Source organism: Metopolophium dirhodum, chromosome 1 (assembly GCF_019925205.1).
Source record: "Metopolophium dirhodum isolate CAU chromosome 1, ASM1992520v1, whole genome shotgun sequence".
In the NCBI taxonomy this organism is placed as follows: Eukaryota; Metazoa; Arthropoda; class Insecta; order Hemiptera; family Aphididae; genus Metopolophium; species Metopolophium dirhodum.
This window is the reverse complement of record NC_083560.1, coordinates 66,204,014-66,227,754: the sequence shown is the minus strand read 5'-3', so window position 1 is coordinate 66,227,754 and position 23,741 is coordinate 66,204,014. Positions and strand designations below refer to the sequence as shown.

Sequence of the window (23,741 nt, the reverse complement as noted above, 5' to 3'; positions counted from 1 at the left end):
GCAGTAAATGGCATATTATATTATAGCCATATAGGTAAGTGGAATAAATACATTGCACCTGCGTGTATAGGCTGCTACGCCCGCAATTGAAAAGTAAACAAATGAAGGTTACACACAAATACTGAAATACAAAACTTCGAGTTAATTAATACTGAAGATTTGAACGTCTTATTTCATCGTAATAGCTAATAAGATAAATTTATTTTTATATATTATAATACACCAATTATAATACTTATAAGTAATTAAGTACCTACCTAAGTAGGAGCGTACAGTAACAGTAGGTAGAGGAAGGCGGGTTTTTTCCGTACGAGAGGCAAAACCGAATGATAAGGTTTTCTGAACATTGAGTCAAGTATAACAAAAAAAAATTATTGATGCTTATTTATCCATGACTATAATACGTATATTGACTATTGTTATCGATAGCTATTATTAAACTCATTTCTATAATAAATTCCCGCTCAAATTTCTATTATCACAAAATATATGTAATCACTATTTATTTTTTTCATATATTATTATTCAAAATTATTATATTTCATTTTGTTTGATGTAAAAAAAATGCTGTCAAATTACGGGAAAGCAAGTACAGATTACTTAATAATATAATTTAGAGATATATTGACTTTTTACTTAAATACCGTTACTTTGAAACCACATATTCTGGGGAAAACCAGTATTAAATTTTTGTATGGTGAAATTAGATTTTCGTGGAAAAAAGCTTCAAAATTATTGGAATCTATAATATACCAAAACACCATTTGGTATTAAGGGGAGTACGCCCCTTAAGGGCAGTTGGTTAGGTCACATGGTATGTTATTTAATTGTTGTCCCCGTCATTGTATGTAAGCTATAGCTTAGGTATGAATTCATCCCCCTTTACCAGACCACGAAGTGATAACCCACCCCCCCCCCCCCCCTCCCGGTTTTGGTAGATTATTTCCACCCATGACTACTATTTTAGATCATAAAACCATCTTTACGGTTTTGTCCCAAGACTAATATGGTTTTACCTCACCTATGGGGCAAAATCGTATATTTAAGAACTTAAAAAATTTGAATTTTTTTTTTTGGTTTCACGTCAAGATTTATTTAAAAATGCTTAAATATTATTGAAGTTAACAATATTTGTAAAATAGTTACGCAATCTAATTTCAAAATCTTAAAATGTTGTAAGTTTTACAACGCTTAGAAGTTAATAGTATGGTTCTGCCTCGCCTTCCCCTACCTACCTAATTATAATTATACTGGAATAATATTATTAATCATCATTATAATATTATATATTATTATTATTATTTACCAATGTAATTAATCATGTATCCATGCAAGTAAATATATATATATACGATATACCTAATAAGTTTTATTTGTTTAAAAATAAATTATTTAAAACTTAAATTTACATAGATCCTTTAAATGAATCTAAGATAATAATAATTAAGACACTAAAATAGTAATATGACATAATATAGTTATTAATTAATAGTACAATTTAATAATTAAAATACGAAAATGGGTATATAAATATTATATAATATATGCTCGAGTTGTATACTCGTATAGTTGGACACTGGACAGGCACCTACCAAATATCATTAGATTTTTTATGATTATAAATTATAATATATTATTTTATTCAAAATGACTTTAATCACTATTCACTACAAATGGTTGACATTTATATTTAAAATTAAACAAGTAAAATATTATTTCGTTCAGCATTTTAGTATATAGGCAGGTACGTTATATTACTTACTAATGTCTCAAACTTCGTATTCAAATATCTTCTTTATAATGGATCAAATCTTAACAGTCTACGCTGCAAATAATATCACGCAAATTACGGAAAAAGTTAACACGAGAGCATTATATATTTGTATTAGGTAGGTAGGGATATATTTACCAATTAGCCAATAGCCATTAACCATTAGCATTGGCGCAAATAGGGGGGAGCTTGGGGGGACTTAGTCTCCCCCAGATATCGGTAAAGTCCCCACAGTTCAAAATCTAGTAATTAGTACTAATTTTAGATTCTGAGCGAAGCAATGAATGTATTGATTTTATAATGATGTGTGTTTTTTTTAAAAAATTTTTTTGTGTCTGTCTTCACCTTTTAGGACAGTAAAAGTGCTTGGATTTTCTTCAACAGTAACTTTTCTGATAGGAAAGTGAATTTAGTTGGTACTTTGGGGGGTCAAAAGTAAAACTTTCCCAGAAGTTTTCAAAAGCGACGTGAAAAACAAAAGAAAAATTAAGGAAAAAGGGGAATTTTTACGCAAAATCTGTTTTGAAAATACATTCAAAAATCAATTTTCTATTATTTAATTTACAACAATTGGAATACATTTTTTTTGGAGAAAATATTATATGAAGAAATGTTACTTGATATAGTTTTTTGTTAACATATTTATTTTTATGGCTGATCATTTACAATTATACAATATTTATAATTCCTGTTCCAAAAATGAACGAAAATCCAGGGAAGTCGCACTACCTACTGTATACAATATACATAGTATCTAGTTTTTGAGTGTAGGTGAAGATACGGATAAAGTGAATAAGTTTATTTGAGATGTCTAAATATTATAGTAAGTACTAACGAGGTAAAAAATTTTAGTATTTTACACATAAAAGTAACACGGAAATCTGAAGTTCACACATGCACTTTTAAAAACATAACCTAACCTAACCAAATTATTCAATTTGTCCGAGTACCCGAAGAACAAAGTGAAAACAATAAATTAAAGTAAACACACATTGTGCACTTTTACTGTAAATTGTAATGGCAGTTTACAATTTGAATTCATTAATTAATCATTACATTTTGAGACTCAAAGGCTGCACGTCAGAACCATATCTAAGGATAGGTGTTTTATAATATTTAATTATATAACTACTATACATTTATTTTTATTTTAGTTGTAAACTATAGTACGTACATTTTGAACAATATTATATTGTATTTCTGACTATTATAATATTAAATCATATATTATTATTGGCAGTGTTTGGAAGAAACGAGTTTGCAAAAGGAACGGATTCCTTTTTATAAAAGGAAAAATAACAACATTTTTCGTTCCTTTCTCGCTCCAATAATTTACACAGATATGTAAATAATTAAAATTAAGATATATTATTTTTAATGTATATTATAATGTAATATAATTGCCAATTAGTGCAGATCGTTATCGAGTATCGACGTTATAATCGTTACTCATTAGTCGTTAGTCACTTTATTAATATTTCTCATAAGTTATAAGTTCAAATTTATACTGAAATGAGTACCTACTGTCTTATATAAAATATAATTATTTATAACAATCAACGATAAGAGAGTCGGTCAACAATTACATTTTGAAGAAAATCTCAAAATAGAATTATAAAATACGTAGGTACTTATATACTTGTAGGTATGTTAAAATGGTTATTAAAAGGAACTCGTTAATTTTTCAAAGGAACGAATTCTTTTTTTCGATCGGAAAGTGAATCTAATTGGTGCATTCGGGAGGTAAAATTTTAAAATTCCCAATAGTTTTCAAAAGCGCCGGGAAAAACAACATAAAAATTAAGGAAAAACGGGAATTTTTACGCAAATCGGTTTTCCACAAAATCGATTTTAGTTTTTGGTGTAACTCTAAAACAAATGAACGTAGATACATGAAAATTTCACTGGTCGTTTATATTTGCATTATCTAAACACCATAAAATTTTCAAAATATTTTGATTTGTTTTGAACTGTTGACGATCATTTTCAGTTTCCAATTTTATTAGTCTTTTTTTCTATGAATGTCAATAACATTTTATTTGTTGGATTAAAGAGCTTTAAAATTTAATAGAAGGCTCCTAGGTTATTGTTTCAAAGGCAGATGAAAAAAATTAAAAAATCCTTATTCACAGTTTTTATTTCTAAGCATTTAAAGTTCAAATCTTGACAAAATATCGAAAAATCACGAAAATGAGCAAATTATTTTAAGTTGTGAATTCATAAAAATGTAGCGGTATTGTTATTTTATTGTTATTTAAAAACGAAAAATTGTAGATACATGAAAATTTTACTAAATGTTTATATTTTCATTTTCTATACAACATAAAGTTTTGACTCTTTTTGAGCCGTTTACGGACATTGTCAATTTTAAATTTTTTGTACATATATACATTATACATATAAGCCCATATATACCATATAGCCTTCGGTAGGTTGTAGTTACATACAAACTAGTATATATATACATTATACATAATATATACATGCTAACATTAAATGATAAAAGTAATACATTTTTTTGGTTTAATAAAAAAAATATTAGATAATTAAAACTGCAGTTCAACTAACATGTAATTATTAACTTTTCATAAATTACCATATTAGTTATTCAAATATTAAATTGTCTATAAATATTGTAAACACACATATTTATATTTAAATATAATCAATCTTAAAATACGTAGGTAATAAAATATATTATTATAATAAGATTGATTAACCAGATAACAAACGAAATAATTTCTTAAAAAAATTGCACTCGACCCTTTTGAAGTAATTAACTTTGAAATTATACGATTACAGGTATACTGGGTATAACACGATTGCGTGGTTTTTAACTTTTACATGCAAAAGATACAACACGATTGCACACAACAAATATTTTATTTTGTGGGTTTTAGAGAAATTCTCAATTTATTGTCCTATAATGATTTACTTACACTACTAACACAGTATAATACGTAGTATATTTCATATCTTTTATTATTCGTGTACTGAACTAACTGAAGTATAAACAGTTTATAATACCTATATCAAACTATCTATATAGTATAATTAATTTTTGTTTTGTACATAATTACAGTGAGGTAAGAATGTAATATTTAAAATAATTTTATTTTGAAAATTCCATAAATCACATAAACATTGCTAATTCACCTAAACAATAATAATAGCATGATTACATATATTCATAGTAATATAAAGTTAATATTCTTCTTCAAAAATTAAGACATACGATATTTACACATTTAGTTATACTATTAAACACTCATGATAATAAACGTAATACGTAAGTATAGGCAACAATTTTGATTGCGCGTCAAACAAAAAAAAAAAATATTACATAAACTAAGTTCATAAAATTCCCAACGTTCCCAATGTTGGTAAATTGGTAAATGTTAGGTACATAATAATGTACACAATCGTGTATTTGTGTTGTGTTTTATCAAACATAAAAAGGTAAAAAAATGCACAATCATGTTGTTTTTTCAGGTAAAAATGTAAAAAGTGTAAAATTGTATTGCACCGGCTCGGGGCTGTAGACCTCTCCTATACATCATAGACAATACAAATATATAAATGTAGTTGTACAAACTTTTAAAAATACCAAAATATTTTAAAGCATACATTTTACCCCTTCCCAGCATATTAAATTCCTGTCCACGGGCCACGGCACTGATCGACTACATTATGTATTTATGTAAGTATCTATATTAAGTATTAACCAAAATCCTATTGACCTATTATATCCTACACGCTAACCTACAATATTAATAGTTTATTAGTAAAAAAAAAACACCAAAAAATAAATTTCATAATAAAATTGTTATAACAAAACAGTACAAATTCTCCAAAACTTGGATAAGTTAACCTACTATAAAATATGTATTTTGAAAATTTACCTAGGTATATAATGATATTATACCTACAAGTATAATTAATATTTATTTTATAATAAGGCAGTCATAGAATAATATCTATATTTTAATAAAATAAATATCGATTATCGAGTAGGTACCTATTAGTTATTATCGATGCCTTTGTTGGAGTATAAAATAATATAGTAATAAGAATAACTAATAACTAATAGGTATAGTAATGTACTAGGTATGTACCTAATATAATATAGGTAATATATATTCAGTTGTTCATATTATTATACGAGAATCGTGAATCATGTTTTTTAATTTATTAGGTAGGTATTCCATATTTGTATGTATACAAATAATATTATTAAACGTACATTTTACATGGCAATAAACAACATCTAATAGTTTTGGATTTTTTTGTATTTTTTACAAAATTAATAAAAATATGTTAATGTAACAACGTTTTCCGATCTACATTTTTTTTTATCGAATATTTTTTCCGTGATTTATAAATAGACAAGCCCATTATTACACATTTGCACACGCTAATTTACTGATTTATTTAGAAAATTCATACAAATTTACTGCGGAACCTACCCACTCTGGCCTCTGATATTAAATCTTGTTCGCTGTGCATGATAATATACTATACTGATAAAATTGACATAGGTAGGTACTATACACAAATATATCATTATTTTATTCCGCATTATAAACAAAACGTCTACCTATAATAAGAACTAATTTTAATTTTTGCTAGTTGAAAAATTAAACTGTAAATAGGTACATAGCAAATACCAAAATATTTAGCATAGATTACCTATATATATGTTCGAATTTTTCAAAATTTTCAAATTAGTAGGTACCATTTTAAAATTGTAATAATATTATAACCTAACCATATATAAATATATAATATTATACCATATAGGTAGGTACCTGCCTATTATATAAAAATATTGAGGATTTCATAATACGTAATACCAACGTGTATCATTACTTCTACTTATAAACATAAAAACATGTTATGCAAATTTATCAGTAGGTAACCTATAATTGTATAACAACTCTTTAATAGGTATAGCGTATAGATAGGTATATAATAATTGGTTTGATTTAATCTTTAAATTATTCTGCGTATGATGGTACACTAATAACAATTTGGCTAGTCAATTTAAAAACCATAATAGAAAAAAATTAGTAATTAATATCTTAGAAATATACTTAGTAGTTAGGAACACAAATACACAATTATATATCGTTAACATGAAAACATTTGAAAACGGCTTTCATAATTTTAACGAACGTCAACGTGAACAACGAGATGGAAAGAAATAGGTACACTATAGTACCTACCTATCGGAACTTTCAACCTTTTATTTATGTCTGTACTTTTAAAATAATTAAATTCAAGGAAAATATTTCAAATATTTGTCCGTGTTCAAATTGAACAAAAATGCGAATGTTTGGAATTACTTAAAAATAAATATATAATTATAATATACTAATTTGTTTTACTTATTATTTGATTGTGATGGTTATTTTGTTTTGTGTGTGGCCAATTAAGATCAATCCAAATGTCCCAATTAGGTAATGTATAAAAATAGCTTAAAAATATTGAAGAATCGTGACTATAATAAATAACGATAACTTGTATTTATATTAAGAATACATATATCTACCAGCTTAACATTTTTTAACTTTAAGAGATGTTTAATGTTGTGTATTATATATTTATATTATATTATAATGTAAGATGTAATAAGAAATACTGGAGTTATCATCATATCGAATGATGAAAATATGCAATGGTCATTTGTACCTAATGGCCATAGTCGCAAATTGACTAAATTTTATGGGGGGACTCAAGCCCCACTCCCCATAGATAATATTGCTTAGTACCACATAATATAAAAAGGTGGATAAGTGGATGTCGCTCTGCTGTACAGTAGGTTACAAGTGGGTCACTGAAATGGATGGTGTTAAATTTGGATTCAATGATATAATATCATTGTATAATAAAAACGATTCTGAGCGAAAACGGTCAGTCAACCTATGATATTACCAAGTATATTTGATGATATTATTGTGAATAAAGTAATTTATATATAACCTATTTACGTGGAGCCTTGTTTTAAATTTTCAATCCTTAGCTATAAAAGTTGAACATTTTATAAATTTTCAACTACAAAATAGTTATTAAATTTTAAATTTGATAAATTTTGTCAAAATTTGAACTTTAAATGCTTATAAAAAAAATTGTGCATATGTATTTTTTATATTTTTCAACTGCTATTGTAACAATATATCAGGAGCCTTGCGTTAAATTTTCATGCTTTTTTACCCGACATATAAAATTTTATTGATATTTATAGAAAAAAAAACTAAAAAATTTGAAAACTGATAATGTCCGTAAACAGCTCAAAAAGAGTCAAATTATTTTCAAAATTTTATCGTGTATAGAAAATGCTAATATAAACATTCAGTGACATTTTCAAGTATCTACAGTCATACGTTTTTTAATTACAACATAATAAGAAAATCGTTTCATGAGAAATCGAGTGAATATCAAATGTTGTAAAAATATGAATTTCAAACGATCATAAAAATTTAATTTGACTTTCTTGTAGACATTTTTTTTTTGATAAAGGTAGAAAAACTTATGGATAATCTTGTATTACATTTTCAAATCTTAGATTTAAAAAGAAAAATTTTTATGAATTCTCAACTTAAAATAATTTGCTCATTTTTGTGATTTTTCGATATTTGGTCAAGATTTGAACTTTAAATGCTTAGAAATAAAAACTGTGAATAAGGATTTTTTAATTTTTTTCATCTGCCTTTGAAACAATAACCTAGGAGCCTTCTATTAAATTTTAAAGCTCTTTAATCCAACAAATAAAATGTTATTGACATTCATAGAAAAAAAGACTAATAAAATTGGAAACTGAAAATGATCGTCAACAGTTCAAAACAAATCAAAATATTTTGAAAATTTTATGGTGTTTAGATAATGCAAATATAAACGACCAGTGAAATTTTCATGTATCTACGTTCATTTGTTTTAGAGTTACACCAAAAACTAAAATCGATTTTGTGGAAAACCGATTTGCGTAAAAATTCCCGTTTTTCCTTAATTTTTATGTTGTTTTTCCCGGCGCTTTTGAAAACTATTGGGAATTTTAAAATTTTACCTCCCGAATGCACCAATTAGATTCACTTTCCGATCGAAAAAAAGAATTCGTTCCTTTGAAAAATTAACGAGTTCCTTTTAATAACCATTTTAACATACCTACAAGTATATAAGTACCTACGTATTTTATAATTCTATTTTGAGATTTTCTTCAAAATGTAATTGTTGACCGACTCTCTTATCGTTGATTGTTATAAATAATTATATTTTATATAAGACAGTAGGTACTCATTTCAGTATAAATTTGAACTTATAACTTATGAGAAATATTAATAAAGTGACTAACGACTAATGAGTAACGATTATAACGTCGATACTCGATAACGATCTGCACTAATTGGCAATTATATTACATTATAATATACATTAAAAATAATATATCTTAATTTTAATTATTTACATATCTGTGTAAATTATTGGAGCGAGAAAGGAACGAAAAATGTTGTTATTTTTCCTTTTATAAAAAGGAATCCGTTCCTTTTGCAAACTCGTTTCTTCCAAACACTGCCAATAATAATATATGATTTAATATTATAATAGTCAGAAATACAATATAATATTGTTCAAAATGTACGTACTATAGTTTACAACTAAAATAAAAATAAATGTATAGTAGTTATATAATTAAATATTATAAAACACCTATCCTTAGATATGGTTCTGACGTGCAGCCTTTGAGTCTCAAAATGTAATGATTAATTAATGAATTCAAATTGTAAACTGCCATTACAATTTACAGTAAAAGTGCACAATGTGTGTTTACTTTAATTTATTGTTTTCACTTTGTTCTTCGGGTACTCGGACAAATTGAATAATTTGGTTAGGTTAGGTTATGTTTTTAAAAGTGCATGTGTGAACTTCAGATTTCCGTGTTACTTTTATGTGTAAAATACTAAAATTTTTTACCTCGTTAGTACTTACTATAATATTTAGACATCTCAAATAAACTTATTCACTTTATCCGTATCTTCACCTACACTCAAAAACTAGATACTATGTATATTGTATACAGTAGGTAGTGCGATTTCCCTGGATTTTTGTTCATTTTTGGAACAGGAATTATAAATATTGTATAATTGTAAATGATCAGCCATAAAAATAAATATGTTAACAAAAAACTATATCAAGTAACATTTCTTCATATAATATTTTCTCCAAAAAAAATGTATTCCAATTGTTGTAAATTAAATAATAGAAAATTGATTTTTGAATGTATTACTCAAGAATATGAAAATACTTACAGGAACGACATATTATACTTTATTATATTTTACCTATTATTCTTTATCCTATTTTATCGATTTAAAAAACAACTAAAACGTAAACAATTATTATCCGAAGAAAGTATAATTATAATTATTTAATGATCTGTTAATTGTGTAAAATTGTTTAGACTTTCAGACTACAGTATTGGCCATTGGCGATTGAAAGCTTATCAATTATTAGGTCGGTGGGGGATGGATCTGTAACGGGGAACATGTAAAATAACATATAAAGATACGCAGCGTCCCCGTTACATCTTATCACTTTCAATCTCAAACATAGGATGCAATATTATTACATTAACACAATAACACCCATTAGATACAAGATACCTATACCTAAATATGAAAAAAAAAACTGTTCGGTATTATATTATCATGGCTTATTCAGTAGCGTATTTACGGGGGTATTGGGAGAAATTGCCCAGGGCAGCACTTTTTTGGGGACAGCAAATTGTTGTGGGAGTTTTTTTCGAAAACAGATTTACAATGATTTAGGCAGTTGGGCAAATCAATGTAAACAAAACGTTCTATTAATATCTTAATATAACCAAAGCTATTCTGTGCAATCAATCTCTACACGTGATAATATGCACGTGTTTTGGTTCGTCATCGAATACCTAAACCTATTGTTCTGTGCCTAAAATAAACATTTCTTGTGGGATATGATGTAAGTAACAATTTGTATTGTCAGTATACAAGGGGGTGGTATATCAAATATGGTAGATTGTACAGGAGATCGTTTATAATATTTAATAGGTAGCTTACAGACTACAATAATGGTGCAAGTTGTCTTTAGCCACATATAAGTATTACAATAGTTGTGTTCGAAAATGTCTTGTAAGTTTGATAATGTACTTTTTAAAATTACCAGAAATAGTATTTATTTATAAAAACAAATTAATATTTTGAGTTATGGCCTTATATTGCATTGATTATTTCATTAACTAACTATTTATAATAATATACTTTTCTAATAATAAATAATTACTGATGACAATAATATTATGATTTATTATTATTATATTTCATAATTCTATACATAATATTATTAGATAGATTCTGAGCGAGCGACAAAGACAATGATATTACAATAATGTGTGATGATTTTTTTGTGTGTGTGTGTGTGTCTAACGATAAATGGTTGAAATAAGCCGTTTATTGCAAACGAAGAAGACCAACATTGATCAAATGTCACAATTTACTAAAATATGGTAGCAACAACATTTTTACGTAACACAATTTGCATAATTCTCGCTGTATTTAGATGTGGTTTTAATGTCATTTAAGTGGATTTCAATGAACAAAAATAACATATTATTTAGGTAATTAAATGAATGTTATATTAAATGAATCTTATATAGGTAATAGGATTTTCTAGAAAAAAAACTTTCTTTATTAACTTATATTAAATAGTTATTTAGATTTTGACACACGAAATAACATTTTTAATAGGTAGGTACTTAAGTACCTACAATATTTTAGATTCTGAGTAGAACGATGAATGTATTGATTGTACAATGATGTATGAAATTTTTTTTTCTTAAATTTTATTTTGTGTCCGTCATCACGGTTTGGGGCAGTAAAACTGCTTCGATTTTCTTCAACTGTATCTTTTCTGACAGGAAAGTGATTTAGTTGGTACTTTGAGAGGTCAACATTTAAATTCCCTATAGTTTTCAAAAGCGCCAGGAAAAACAACATAAAAATTAAGGGAAACGGTAATTTTTACGCAAAAACAGTTTTCGACAAAATCGATATTTTTGAAAACGAATAATTGTAGATACATGAACATTTTACTGAATGTTTATATTTTCATTTTCTATACAGCATAAAATTTTGAAAATATTTTGACTCTTTTTGAGTTTGTCAGTTTTCAATTTTTTTTGTTTTTTTTTTTTTATAAATATCAATAAAATGTTATTTTTTGAGTAAAAAAGCGTGAAAATTTAATGAAAGGCTCCTGATATATTGTTACAATAGCACTTGAAAAGTATTATAAATACATAGGCAGAGTTTTGACAACATTTATCAAATTTAAAATTTAATAATTATTTTATAGTTAAAAATGTATAAAATGTCTAACTTTTATAGCTAAGGATTGAAAATTTAAAACAAGGTTCTACATAAATAATTTATATATAAATTACTTTATTCACAATAATATCATCAAATATACTTGGTAATATCATAAACTGGCGGTCTGTTTTCGGTCAGAATCGTTTTTCTTATACAATGATATTATATCATTGAATTCAAATTTAACACCATCCATTACAGTGACCCACTTGTAACCTACTGTACAGCAGAGTGACATCCACTTACCCACTTTTTAAAATTACATCTAAGTATGCATAGTTCTGCGGTTATGACTAAGTATGACTTGTTAAGTATTAGTTTTGCAGAACCCCTTATTTTAATATTATACCGTGGTCCGTGGGCCGTGGTTGAATTATTGACTTGTATATGATAAATTTATTGGATTGGGAAAGTTCTAGAAGAGTTATAAGAGCGTATCTAATATTAAAAATGTAAAACAAGATTTTTCTTTTAAGTGATAAATGGGTTAATATGCTTTAAATATAGCAAATAAAACATTCGAGTGCACATGTGAGATAACTACCGAGGTTATAACTTATAGTTTATACTGTTAAAGTATCATAATAATATTTATAATTTAATTATTTTTAACAAATGAATTGATTCATATTTTCTAATTATTGATATCCGATAGGTGATAATAAATTTATACTTGTGTATGGATAGTGGATTGATATTTTTATTATATAGGATTATAAGATATAGAGTCACACACTCATAGATCTACGTATATATTGATGTTGATAGAAACATGTGTTATGAAACTTATGTATGTAAGTTGGTTGTAGGTTATTGTTTCTTTATTACTAGGTAGGTCGTAGGTATAATACAAAATTATTGACCCATACGGCATACTGCCATGTGCCATACATATAATATATTTATTAGTATGTAAGTATGTTATAATTTCATACAAGGATTATTCAAAGTAAATGTAGTTATTAAAAATGGTAAAATGCAGGTAATTTTAATTTCTTATGTAGGTATTTATAGTATATTGTAATTAATAGGAATTCTTCCAACGCAACAATTATTCTAATAACTAACTAAGTTATATCGGCATGTCACATTATAATAATGCAACCGCAATGTATTCATATTATATCGTTGACTTTATTTTACAAGTGAAGGAGACTATATAGATTCCATTACCCAATGTCCCAATTGCTAAAAAAGTACCTACTATAACAGCGTGTAAAACATGGTAAATAAACAATTTTTTTCGAATTTATTTTCGATGAAAGATACCCTTTTTGCCCTCGTGAAAATGAATTGGATAAATCTGTATTTAGATTCCAAATTGGTTCCATAAAAATTTAAACTACTTTTACTCCTTCAGAAAGTGTTTCATAAAAATATCTAAAAAAAATTTATAGATATATCGGTAAGTTTCTCGCACATGCAGGTATATAATATTTTGGCTGTATCAACTATCAGCAAATGGTAATTATTAAGTAGCATATTATTATTAATATAATAATATCAATACTAATAATAAACAACTAATCTTTGAATTTTAAATTTAATTTATCGCATTACTATTAAAGTATATTATTGTTAGATGTGCGAAAATTTGTAATTACTATTTAGTAATTACGTGCAAAACGACCTCTATAGATTCTATAGAATAAAGAAAAATTCTCTGTAATAACGATCATAAGCTTTTAAATTTTAATATGTACCAACCTGGCTACTCCTACCTAGCGTCCTACAACCTACCAAATTATTACAAAATTATTTTAATTCGTCTACAAAATATAAAATTAAAAACGATAGGTCATAATTATAAGATTCATAAAAATGTACCTATAATAGTAGGTCATACGCTATGGCGAGTGATTTTTTTTTCAATATTAAGTACAGGTGTTATTCATCCGAATCTGAAGTGATGTATAACGAGGGAGGTTAAAACATAATGTGAAGACGAATAATAATTGTTTGTCTGCACGAGGAGCTTAGGTGGGAAACAGCACACAAATAACGAGTTATTCTAGACGCTAGTTTGAATATTATGCACAGGTCAGGTATAAATCAATAATGAGTATATTATTAGACAATCTCCATGAAGGTTAAGTTCCCTTTCTTTCCACAATTGTGTTTGTGTATTCTTTGTGTGGTAATAGTCTATATATGTTGTACTGGACAAAGGTATCATCGACTACTGCTGCAGTACTCAACTTGATATCGTGTGCTCAGCTCATACTTCGACATTTGACTCGTAATTCGATATATTCAACAAATAGGTAACATAATATTTTAAGTAATTAATTTTATTTAATTAACTCACATAAATAATATATAAATTACATTATATTATATTATGTACATATGTAAATGTAATTTTTTCTATGACTTAAGTCTATGATTTTTGTATATTAGTTACGTTGTGATTGTGTAAGTTAAAGCATGTAAGATTTAACAATATATAGGCATTTATGTGAGATATTTCAATTTAAACAATTACCTATGTGGCTAATGTAGACATGTAGTATGTATTTAATAACTATGCAACAAATAATGGAACCTATTTATATTAAATAATATATTTTATTTATCACCTAATACCTAAACAATTAAATAATTGTTTCATTTATTTCGTGTTACGATCAATTTATTTCACGTACGATCATAATTATGTACAAATTAAGTTTGCCATTAGTACCGTTTTTTGATTATTATATTACAGTATATTATTCATTATTCTTTTCTTATAAAAAAAAAAAAAATAATAATAAACATAATGTTCCTTCTTTTATAAATTTAAATACATTAAAAAATATATTACATATACAATCTCATACAGTAATCTATAATATATTTTTTTTTAACGTTTCGATTGTGCTCATAAACCCTGGTATGAAGATAATATTATTTACCTAACAATAAATAATAAACCATGGGCATAATATTACAAGTATTAAAACACCAAATGAGTTAAAAATAATAACCAAGTATAGATGTTATATACCCGTCTAATTATTAAAATGCCGTCTGAAGTATATGTTGCAACTGGAGATCGACTATAAATATATAAGTACTCACACGGCCTGTATAATATAAAATGTATTAATAATTCCGTATGCCTTCAACAAATTTAAGTACATAATGTTTGTATGTCGGTAGATAATATTATAAATGCTGCCTATCGTGTACCAATATATTATTATAATTTATAAGAATACACATTTAAATACCTACCTAATCAATTAAATTAACTTGTGGTATAACTGTGTAAATATTGAAAACAATTCAAGCTATTATATTACCTATACATTTAAACTAAATAATCAGTACCCGGTGTTTTTTTTGTGCGTTTTGCAGTCAGAATGATGGTGGTAAACGCTAAATTAGCTCTGCTGTTGGTATCGGTGGCCGCTTTCGGTTACCTGCAGACGGCCTTGGCTTATTCCGAAGGTGCACCTTTGGAAGTGTGCACTGACTTGATGCCCCAGCATGGAGCCCCCGCCCAGACCAAAGAATCGCCATACACCTTAACGCTTAACCGCAAGTCCGTGAAAGGTGGCGAATCAGTGACGCTGACCCTCGCCTCCAAAGACTTTTCCAAATTCAAAGGCTTCATAGTTCAGGCTAGAGATAGCAAAGACAAGCCCATGGGCTCGTTCACGTCTCTGCCCGCATCCAAGAACAATGCAGAGTTCAAGGGTAAATGGAAGCTCATCAGTTGCCCAGATGGACCGACCAACGTGAGTGCACAACATAATAATAGATAAATTATAATAGACGAACATATGACATTAGAAACAGTATATAGGTTTAAAATAATATAATATGCATGTAGTTTTTACTGATTTGGCCACACAAGACTCGATATGAAGAAATTTCGAAATTTCTAACTTATTATTATACTAATATACTATAAAAGTAGGTATTTTTATAACTAATATATTTCAAATTTATTTTATCTATTGAATAATTATATGATCTGGATCACGATTTATGTTGATGGATTATTCAAACCAGATTATGTTTTAATGCAGAATAATACCTATACTAAAATTTGAATTATAATTTGTATGACAATAACTTACAATAATAAACCAGTTAGCTCAAACTATTAAGTACACGACGTGAAGTTGTTATATAACTAATGCGATCGTAACTCGTTCTATGAAACGTTTGACTATAACAAATTATGTTTATAAATTGTTCATAGAATACCGCAACTCATGCAAACGCTGTCGAAAAATCAAGAGTAGTTCTCACATGGACCGCACCGAAAACTCTCGAAGGGCAGAGCTTCAGATTTAAGTAAGTACATATTACATTAAAGAGCATTACAATTGATTAAGTTAAACTATTACAAAATAACCAATGGGCAATATGTTTATTGGAAGTAATAATGACATATATTTATTAAAAGAAGTTGTAGCTGAACGGGTTTTCGAAAAGAAATATGACATGACATATAGTGTAGGTATATAGAATTAAACCGGTATTTCTAAGTATCAGACTAGTCGTACGCGTACGTTATAATATTATAATGTGACAAATGTGAAACATACTTACTTTAATGCCGGCATGAAATATTTCTTCAAAAAGTATCGTTGACACAATGACATACATTTCAATAATCATTTGCATACAAATGTTGTGTAATAGTGCGTGTCCCTCACCGTAATTGTTTCCCGAGTAAGGACGCTTTTATTCATTACACATGACCATCGATTGGCATCAAATAGTGATCACAAACAGCTAATCGAGTAAAATAAATTATGAAAGTGAATTCTCGAAGATCTATTATATTTTGTAGCTCGTTAATGAAGTCGTGTAACATAATATTATCAGTGGTATTATTTCAATTATATTTATTAGGAGTTGTCATAATTATTGATAGTAATAATAATGGCTATTCTTAAAAAGATCGTAGGAAATGTAAGAAAAGTAAATCAGATGAAACATGACAAAATTAATAATTAATGATACGACAATTATTTACAAATACCACAATAAGGAAACGAAACAAATCTATGTACATTGAACTTATAATGAATGAAAACAATTTTTAACATTTAAGTGTCGTGTTGCAATCTTCAAGGCTGTCTAGCTAGTTTATCATTTTTTGTTACTTGTTATATGTTTAGAAAGTACGTACCTACATTGATTTACGTTAAAGTTACTTTAATTTTTAGCTTATCTACTAAAAAAAGAAGTTGAGGCTTGAAATTAAATAATAAACATTTTTATTAATTTGCATTAAGAACATTTTGTAATACACAAATACATCACACATACCACAAACGTAAATAAATTGATTATATTTTAATAAATGATTTCAATTCAAACAATTCAAACATATATTTTATATTTAAAATATAATATGTATATATATATACAATTCACAACTACGGCACTATACCAGGGTATAAAACATACCTTTGTCTTAAATTTATTTAAAAAAAATAGTTTTAGAAAAATTGAACAACATAATATAAAGTTATGATCCAAGTTAAATTTATCTATTGATGCCTATTGATTAAAAATCTTTTAAGAAATAGCGGGTTAATTGTATTATTAAAATACATTTAAGGAAGACATACATACACAAATGTTTGTTATAAAAACCACCACAATTCATACACAGAGAAAAACAAAAAAGTTTAGATAGGTACCTATATATACTTGCTTTGCCCAAATTTACATTTAATGTAATAATTATACTAAATTAAAAATGTTTTGAGACTATGGTATTTAGAAATATTTTACTTTATTTACGATATTCAGTACTTTAATATCCTATAGGTATTTAACACTTCAGTAAACATTGTAAGCAATTTTATAGGTACATTTCTAATTTTTAGAGAGGACACACATTTATAGACGTATTCAACGCATTAATTATTGCACTTTAGTAATTGTGCATTGCACTCGGAAATAGCTATGGCACTTGTCATTACTCCACAATTTATGAATTTAAACTAAACGATGTCATTAGAATATCATAATCGTAAATGTATTCAAAATGTTCAACTCGTATCAACTTTCGACATCATTTATCTTTGGCCGTTTTGTTTATTTATTACAAAAGAACTAGTCTTTGCCCTTTGGCCTATAGTGAAATTATTATATTCAAATAATATTATTCTTATTAAGTACGTACAGTCTATGATAGTTAAACTATAGAAACTGTTTTAGTTAATAGTATCTTTAGCCAATTTCATAAATCTTAACTATACCTTTTGAATTGTATGTAGATAAAATAAATAGGTAGCATAGGTTAGCTAAATAGTTATAGCAAAAATAGTTGACGTTTTTGTAAGCTTCGTAAATACAAACTTACTAATGGGTGATGGCCGCTGGGACACGTTCAGGTTAACAGTACCAAATTATTTTCTATTACTTTTAATGAGTGAATGGTACAAATGAAAAAGAGGACCGTATAATATTGATCAACTGGTAAGGTAACATTATAATGTTATAAACTTATAAGCTAAGGATGCTCGTAGACATTTTCACTAGATGGGGGAGGGGAGGGGAGGAGAGCAATGTGTGTCTAGCCTATAATATTATATTGTTACTGTATTGTGTATGTATGTATAATTTATTACAAACTAAAAAAAGTAAAAATAGCAAATCAACGATGTTATATTTATTGTATTTTCATCCTAATATATATTGCGAGACTGTGACAATACTGTATTTTTCTTTTAAATTATATTTACTTTTCAACATTAAATTATTCTTTAAACAATGATTTTCTTATTAAAAAAATATATATATATTATGCATTTTACAAACATTGACCTTTAAAAATCTGTTGGCCCCATTCGATCCCTCCTGTGGGTGCCATTGTTGTAGGTATATACTCGTCCATAATATGATATAAGTACCTGAGTTGGAATAGAATCTAAATTATAAATAATTATTCTTACACGTTTGAACAAACATTTAGACATATAGTTTTTTTTTTACTTGTTACATTTATTCGTATAGCAAATATGGATACACGTCATACTTATCAATTAAAATGTAATTTAAATAAGTAATAATGCTATGAATAATAATTAGAAACAAAATTTTTGTCAGTACCTAGTAATGTGTGGAAGGTTACGACCGGTTTATTTCTCAACTCAATTTAAACATATACACGTATAGCTGACATGACTGGTTTAGTGATTTTTCAGAGTTATAATTATAATAGGTATAGAATATATATATATATGTTAATGCAGATGTTATTAACTAATATCGTATTATTATTATACATTCAAATAATTAAATGTATATTATATTTAGGTACCTTAAAGGTGAAAACGTAAAACGTGAAACGTATTTCGCAGAGATGCATGGGATTTTCCGATTCAACACTTAAATGCATATAAATTACTATAATACGCACCATACAGTCTAAATAGTATGCTAATTTGTTGTATACAACAACATTTCAAGGCCGTTAATACACCTAAAGTACAATTATTTAAGACCCGATTTAGTAGTGAATGTAATGGAAGTTACAAATAACGTATACACGGGTACCCACTTAGTATATACCTAAATTGTACTTAGACACTTAGTACTTCCCCATTCTAACACTTCACAACAGTCAACAACTAAATGTTGCAGACAAAATCAATTATAGATTATTAAAATAATTCATAGCTAGGTACCTTATACTACCTCATACTTATCTAATTTTATTTTTTAATAATAGAATATGATATTGAATTCTGTCTCAACTCATTTCTCAGGGTCATTTTTTATTTTATTTTTTCTATCTAAGTGATGGACTGTTGGTACTGGTATATTTTTTATTGTTTCGACGTATAGCATTGTGTCTATACAGTACCTATACAGTATAAACTGATAAAATTATTGTCTAATATTTATAGTTTTATTTCTTAATTTTTTACATTTATAGTTGGGTGGAAATCATATAGTATCGATTTAAATGTAAATAATTTACTCTGTTTCTTAATCCGTCAACACGAGTTTTCCAAATTTGACACAGCTTCACGAATTCATGATTAAAATAAATTTACTGTGCAATTTAGTCTCATTAACTAAATAATGTTTATGAAAATTGTCAGTTTGATTTAAATTTAAGTTTATGATTAAATCTTCTGTATAACGTAACATAACTATTATTTAGGTAACCTATAATAAGTGAGGCCGATGGATCTAATTTTTGTCTCCCGAGATTTAAATAAAAAATTTAAAAAAATTATCATACCTAGTAATTTCCAGTGGCAGGTTTAAGGTGGTCCCTCTCCTCTTGGTCTAGCATCTAGGTTAATAAATTGGGCATTTTTTAAATATTTATGTAGTAAAACTTGGAAAAAGACAATTGGAAAAAATTCTAGATCCGCCACTGGTAATTTCCCATTGACATTCTTGAACTGCATCAATATATGAGATCAATTAAGTTATGTTATGTTATGCATCATTTCTCGTGTTAATAATATCAAATTAACATATTACTATCTAATGAAATATGTTAATATCACTAGGTGGTTTAATTACCTATAGATTACAAAAATACGAGTAGATGATATTTGTCTAGGTATACCATAGATATATTACAATAAGTTACAATAGTTAAAATAAAAATGGTTTACATATTATTATTACAAATGCTTTTTATTGATTAGGAAATGATTAGGTTACTTAATTAAGTAGGGAGTCCGCAGTCAAAACTTGTAATATCGAATATCGGTAATTAATATGATCATCTTTGAAACGGCCTTCAATAGGTTATTATTAGAATTAAATAATAAATTAAGGAGACTAGTATTTTACTTATAAATAAGTTAAGGACCATAATATAGTAAATTCTCTTCACAAAAAATGGAAATTTTTCAACAAAGTATGAATGACTTAAGAATTGCTACTCTATAGACGCAATGCTAAACACTCAATTTTTAAGGGATTCGATACAGGCCATCATAATGAAATCTTGAGAAAAATTTAAAAATATTTAAATACAAATTAAAAGCAGCATAAGTTAAAATAAATAAATACAAGTGGCCTTATCTCAGTACGATGATTGTCGGTTATTAGTTATTACACAATTACAAGAACAAATTATAGAAAAACGGTTTCGCGCAAAAAAAATCCATTTAATTCATAGGTATTATAAACCAAATTTATACACGCTAAAAAAACAATATTATTAATAAAAAAAGTTATTATTATTTTAAAATTGGTTATTTTTTGTCCTAAAGACAACTTATAGAACTTTTTGGTAAAAATAATATACTCTATAAAAATATGAAAACACTAAGACACATGATACAGTCTTTTGCTTCATATATAAATTTGATTTTTCGATTAAAAGTTATGTCTTATGAGTTATGACTGTAGCCTTAGTAGTTCTTTTCGTGAGAAACGTTTTGCAAAAAATAATGTATGGGTGTGTAGCGTCCACTCACCAGTCACTACATATTATTTGTTACAACTATAAGTTAGAACAATACTTACAAATTATTTTTTGAGTAAATATTTTCAAATAAAACTTATGTCATTTCTATTGTACCTATAAATATTTTTCTTTATTAGTATAATATTTTAATGGGTGTCAAACAATGAACTGTAATATACCTACTAATACCATATTATTATAAAAAATATATATGAAATCATATGATATTTATACATTTATAATATTATACAACTTTTTATTGTATACAATAATAATATGGTAATTTATATTATTTTTCTAGATACACAGTCGCCAAGAACGGTGGAGAATACTGGGTTGGAAAGGAATCTGAAAATGTTTCTGTGTCTCAATCCGGTTCGACTAGGAAAAACTAATTTAATCAAAAAACACAACAAAAAAAAACCACCTAAATTATAAATATTATTTTTTATTGTTAGTACCAGTTCATTGTATTTTATTTTACGAACAGTGAATAGTGATGAAAATTGTCATATGGATTATACATCATTTTTATAAAATTAGTTTTAAGGAGTATAAATAAATAATAGTTATATAATTTATATTGGCTTTAAATTTCAATTTTTGCAAGTTGCGATTCGTCGTACATGAAAATATGTGTATATTTCCTAATTCCTTATCCTGAATTTATGTTCATATTTTGAGTAAGTATGGAAAATTGACATTAGACTTATTGCACCATTATTTAAGTCCAAATATTATGCAACTAAAAAATTGTTAAACAATTTTATGAATTTTTAGAGAATGCAATGTTTGTAAATTATTTACATAAAAATGTGTAATATGATCCGGTGACAATTAAACCACTTGATTTGAGGCAAAAAATATCCAGTAGGTACCTATCAAAAACACCTGATGACAATATATTATCCTATAAATATAATATCCATGTTATATGTAATATTAATAGAGATTTTGGCGTCCTACAAGTGGAATAACATTTTCTGATTGAAAGCATGATACTCGTGGATTAATACCTATGATCTTATCAGCTTTTTAAAAAGTTTTTGATTTTAAACATACTTACTTACTAATGAAAAATACATAATATTTTGAAACTGAAATAAAATGATAACAGTATTTTTTCATGTGTTATAAAATATAGGTTCACGGTATAATGTTCTACATATTAGGTTGGTACTAAGTAGAAGAGGTATAGCTTAGATATATTTTAAACGCATACAGTGGTGGTGTGACGGTTGTTTTTTAGGCATGGGATTCAAGACTTTGTAGGTGTGTAGGTGGGTATGTGTATTTTCGTCATTTTTACGTATTTTGTCAAGGTTTTAACTTTAAATGCTTATAAAAAAAAACTATGACTAAGGATTTATAATATTTTTCAAATTTCATTGTGACAATATACTAGGAGCTTTCTATTAAATTGTCATGCTTTTTTAACTAACAAATAAAATGTAACAAATATTTATAGAAAAAAAAATGGAAACTAAAAATGTCCGTATTTCCGTAAACAGCTCAAAATAAGTCAAAATATTTGGAAAATGTTATGGAGTATAGAAAATGTTAATATAAACAACCAGTGAAAATTTCATGTATATATGTATATATATATGTATATAGGTATTCATTTGTTTTAGAGTTACACCAAAAATCAAAATCGAATTTCACGAAAACAGATTTTGCGTAAAAATTCCTTTTTTTCCTTAATTTTTCTTTTGTTATACACGGTGCTTTTGAAAACTACTAGGCAATTTTTAATTTTGACCCCATAAAGTACCAACTAGATAGACACTTTCCTATCAGAAAAGATACTGTTGAAGAAAATCTAAGCATTTTTACTGTCCTAAAAAGTGATAAACAGACACAAAAATAAAAAAATAAAAAAAAACACACATCATTGTCAAATCAATACATTCATCGTTCCACTCAGAAACTAAAAGAGAGTGAAAATAATAATATTTCAATGTTAAAAACAAAGAATTAGAAATAATTAGAACTAATTTTGCCAACCGCGAGTGTGTAGAAAGTGTGTGTCCGGGTTACGTTGCGGGCTCCGTGTACCAGGGTCGCACGCGCTACTCGCTACTGTTCGTCGATTCTTCGATCGCGGTGCTTGCGACGGCGGCGGCAGTTGTAACTTGTAGTTGTAGCCACTCGTTCGGCCGCCGTCGCT

General features: G+C 26.9%; 1 protein-coding gene across 2 annotated transcripts; it reads left to right on the top strand.

The window, feature by feature from the left end:
- Positions 1 to 14,280: 14,280 nt before the first annotated feature.
- Positions 14,281 to 22,152, top strand: LOC132936021 (putative defense protein Hdd11). Of its 2 annotated transcripts, none has more exons than XM_061002685.1 (4): positions 14,281 to 14,438; positions 15,517 to 15,899; positions 16,370 to 16,464; positions 21,873 to 22,152. In XM_061002685.1, the coding sequence occupies exons 2-4, from the start codon at positions 15,522 to 15,524 to the stop codon at positions 21,964 to 21,966; spliced, it is 567 nt and encodes a 188-aa protein (XP_060858668.1). In that variant the 5' UTR covers positions 14,281 to 14,438; positions 15,517 to 15,521; the 3' UTR covers positions 21,967 to 22,152. The 2 variants fall into 2 exon arrangements, with proteins under 2 accessions (XP_060858668.1, XP_060858669.1); XM_061002686.1 differs by having other exon boundaries at positions 14,328 to 14,455.
- The last annotated feature ends 1,589 nt before the right edge of the window (positions 22,153 to 23,741 follow it).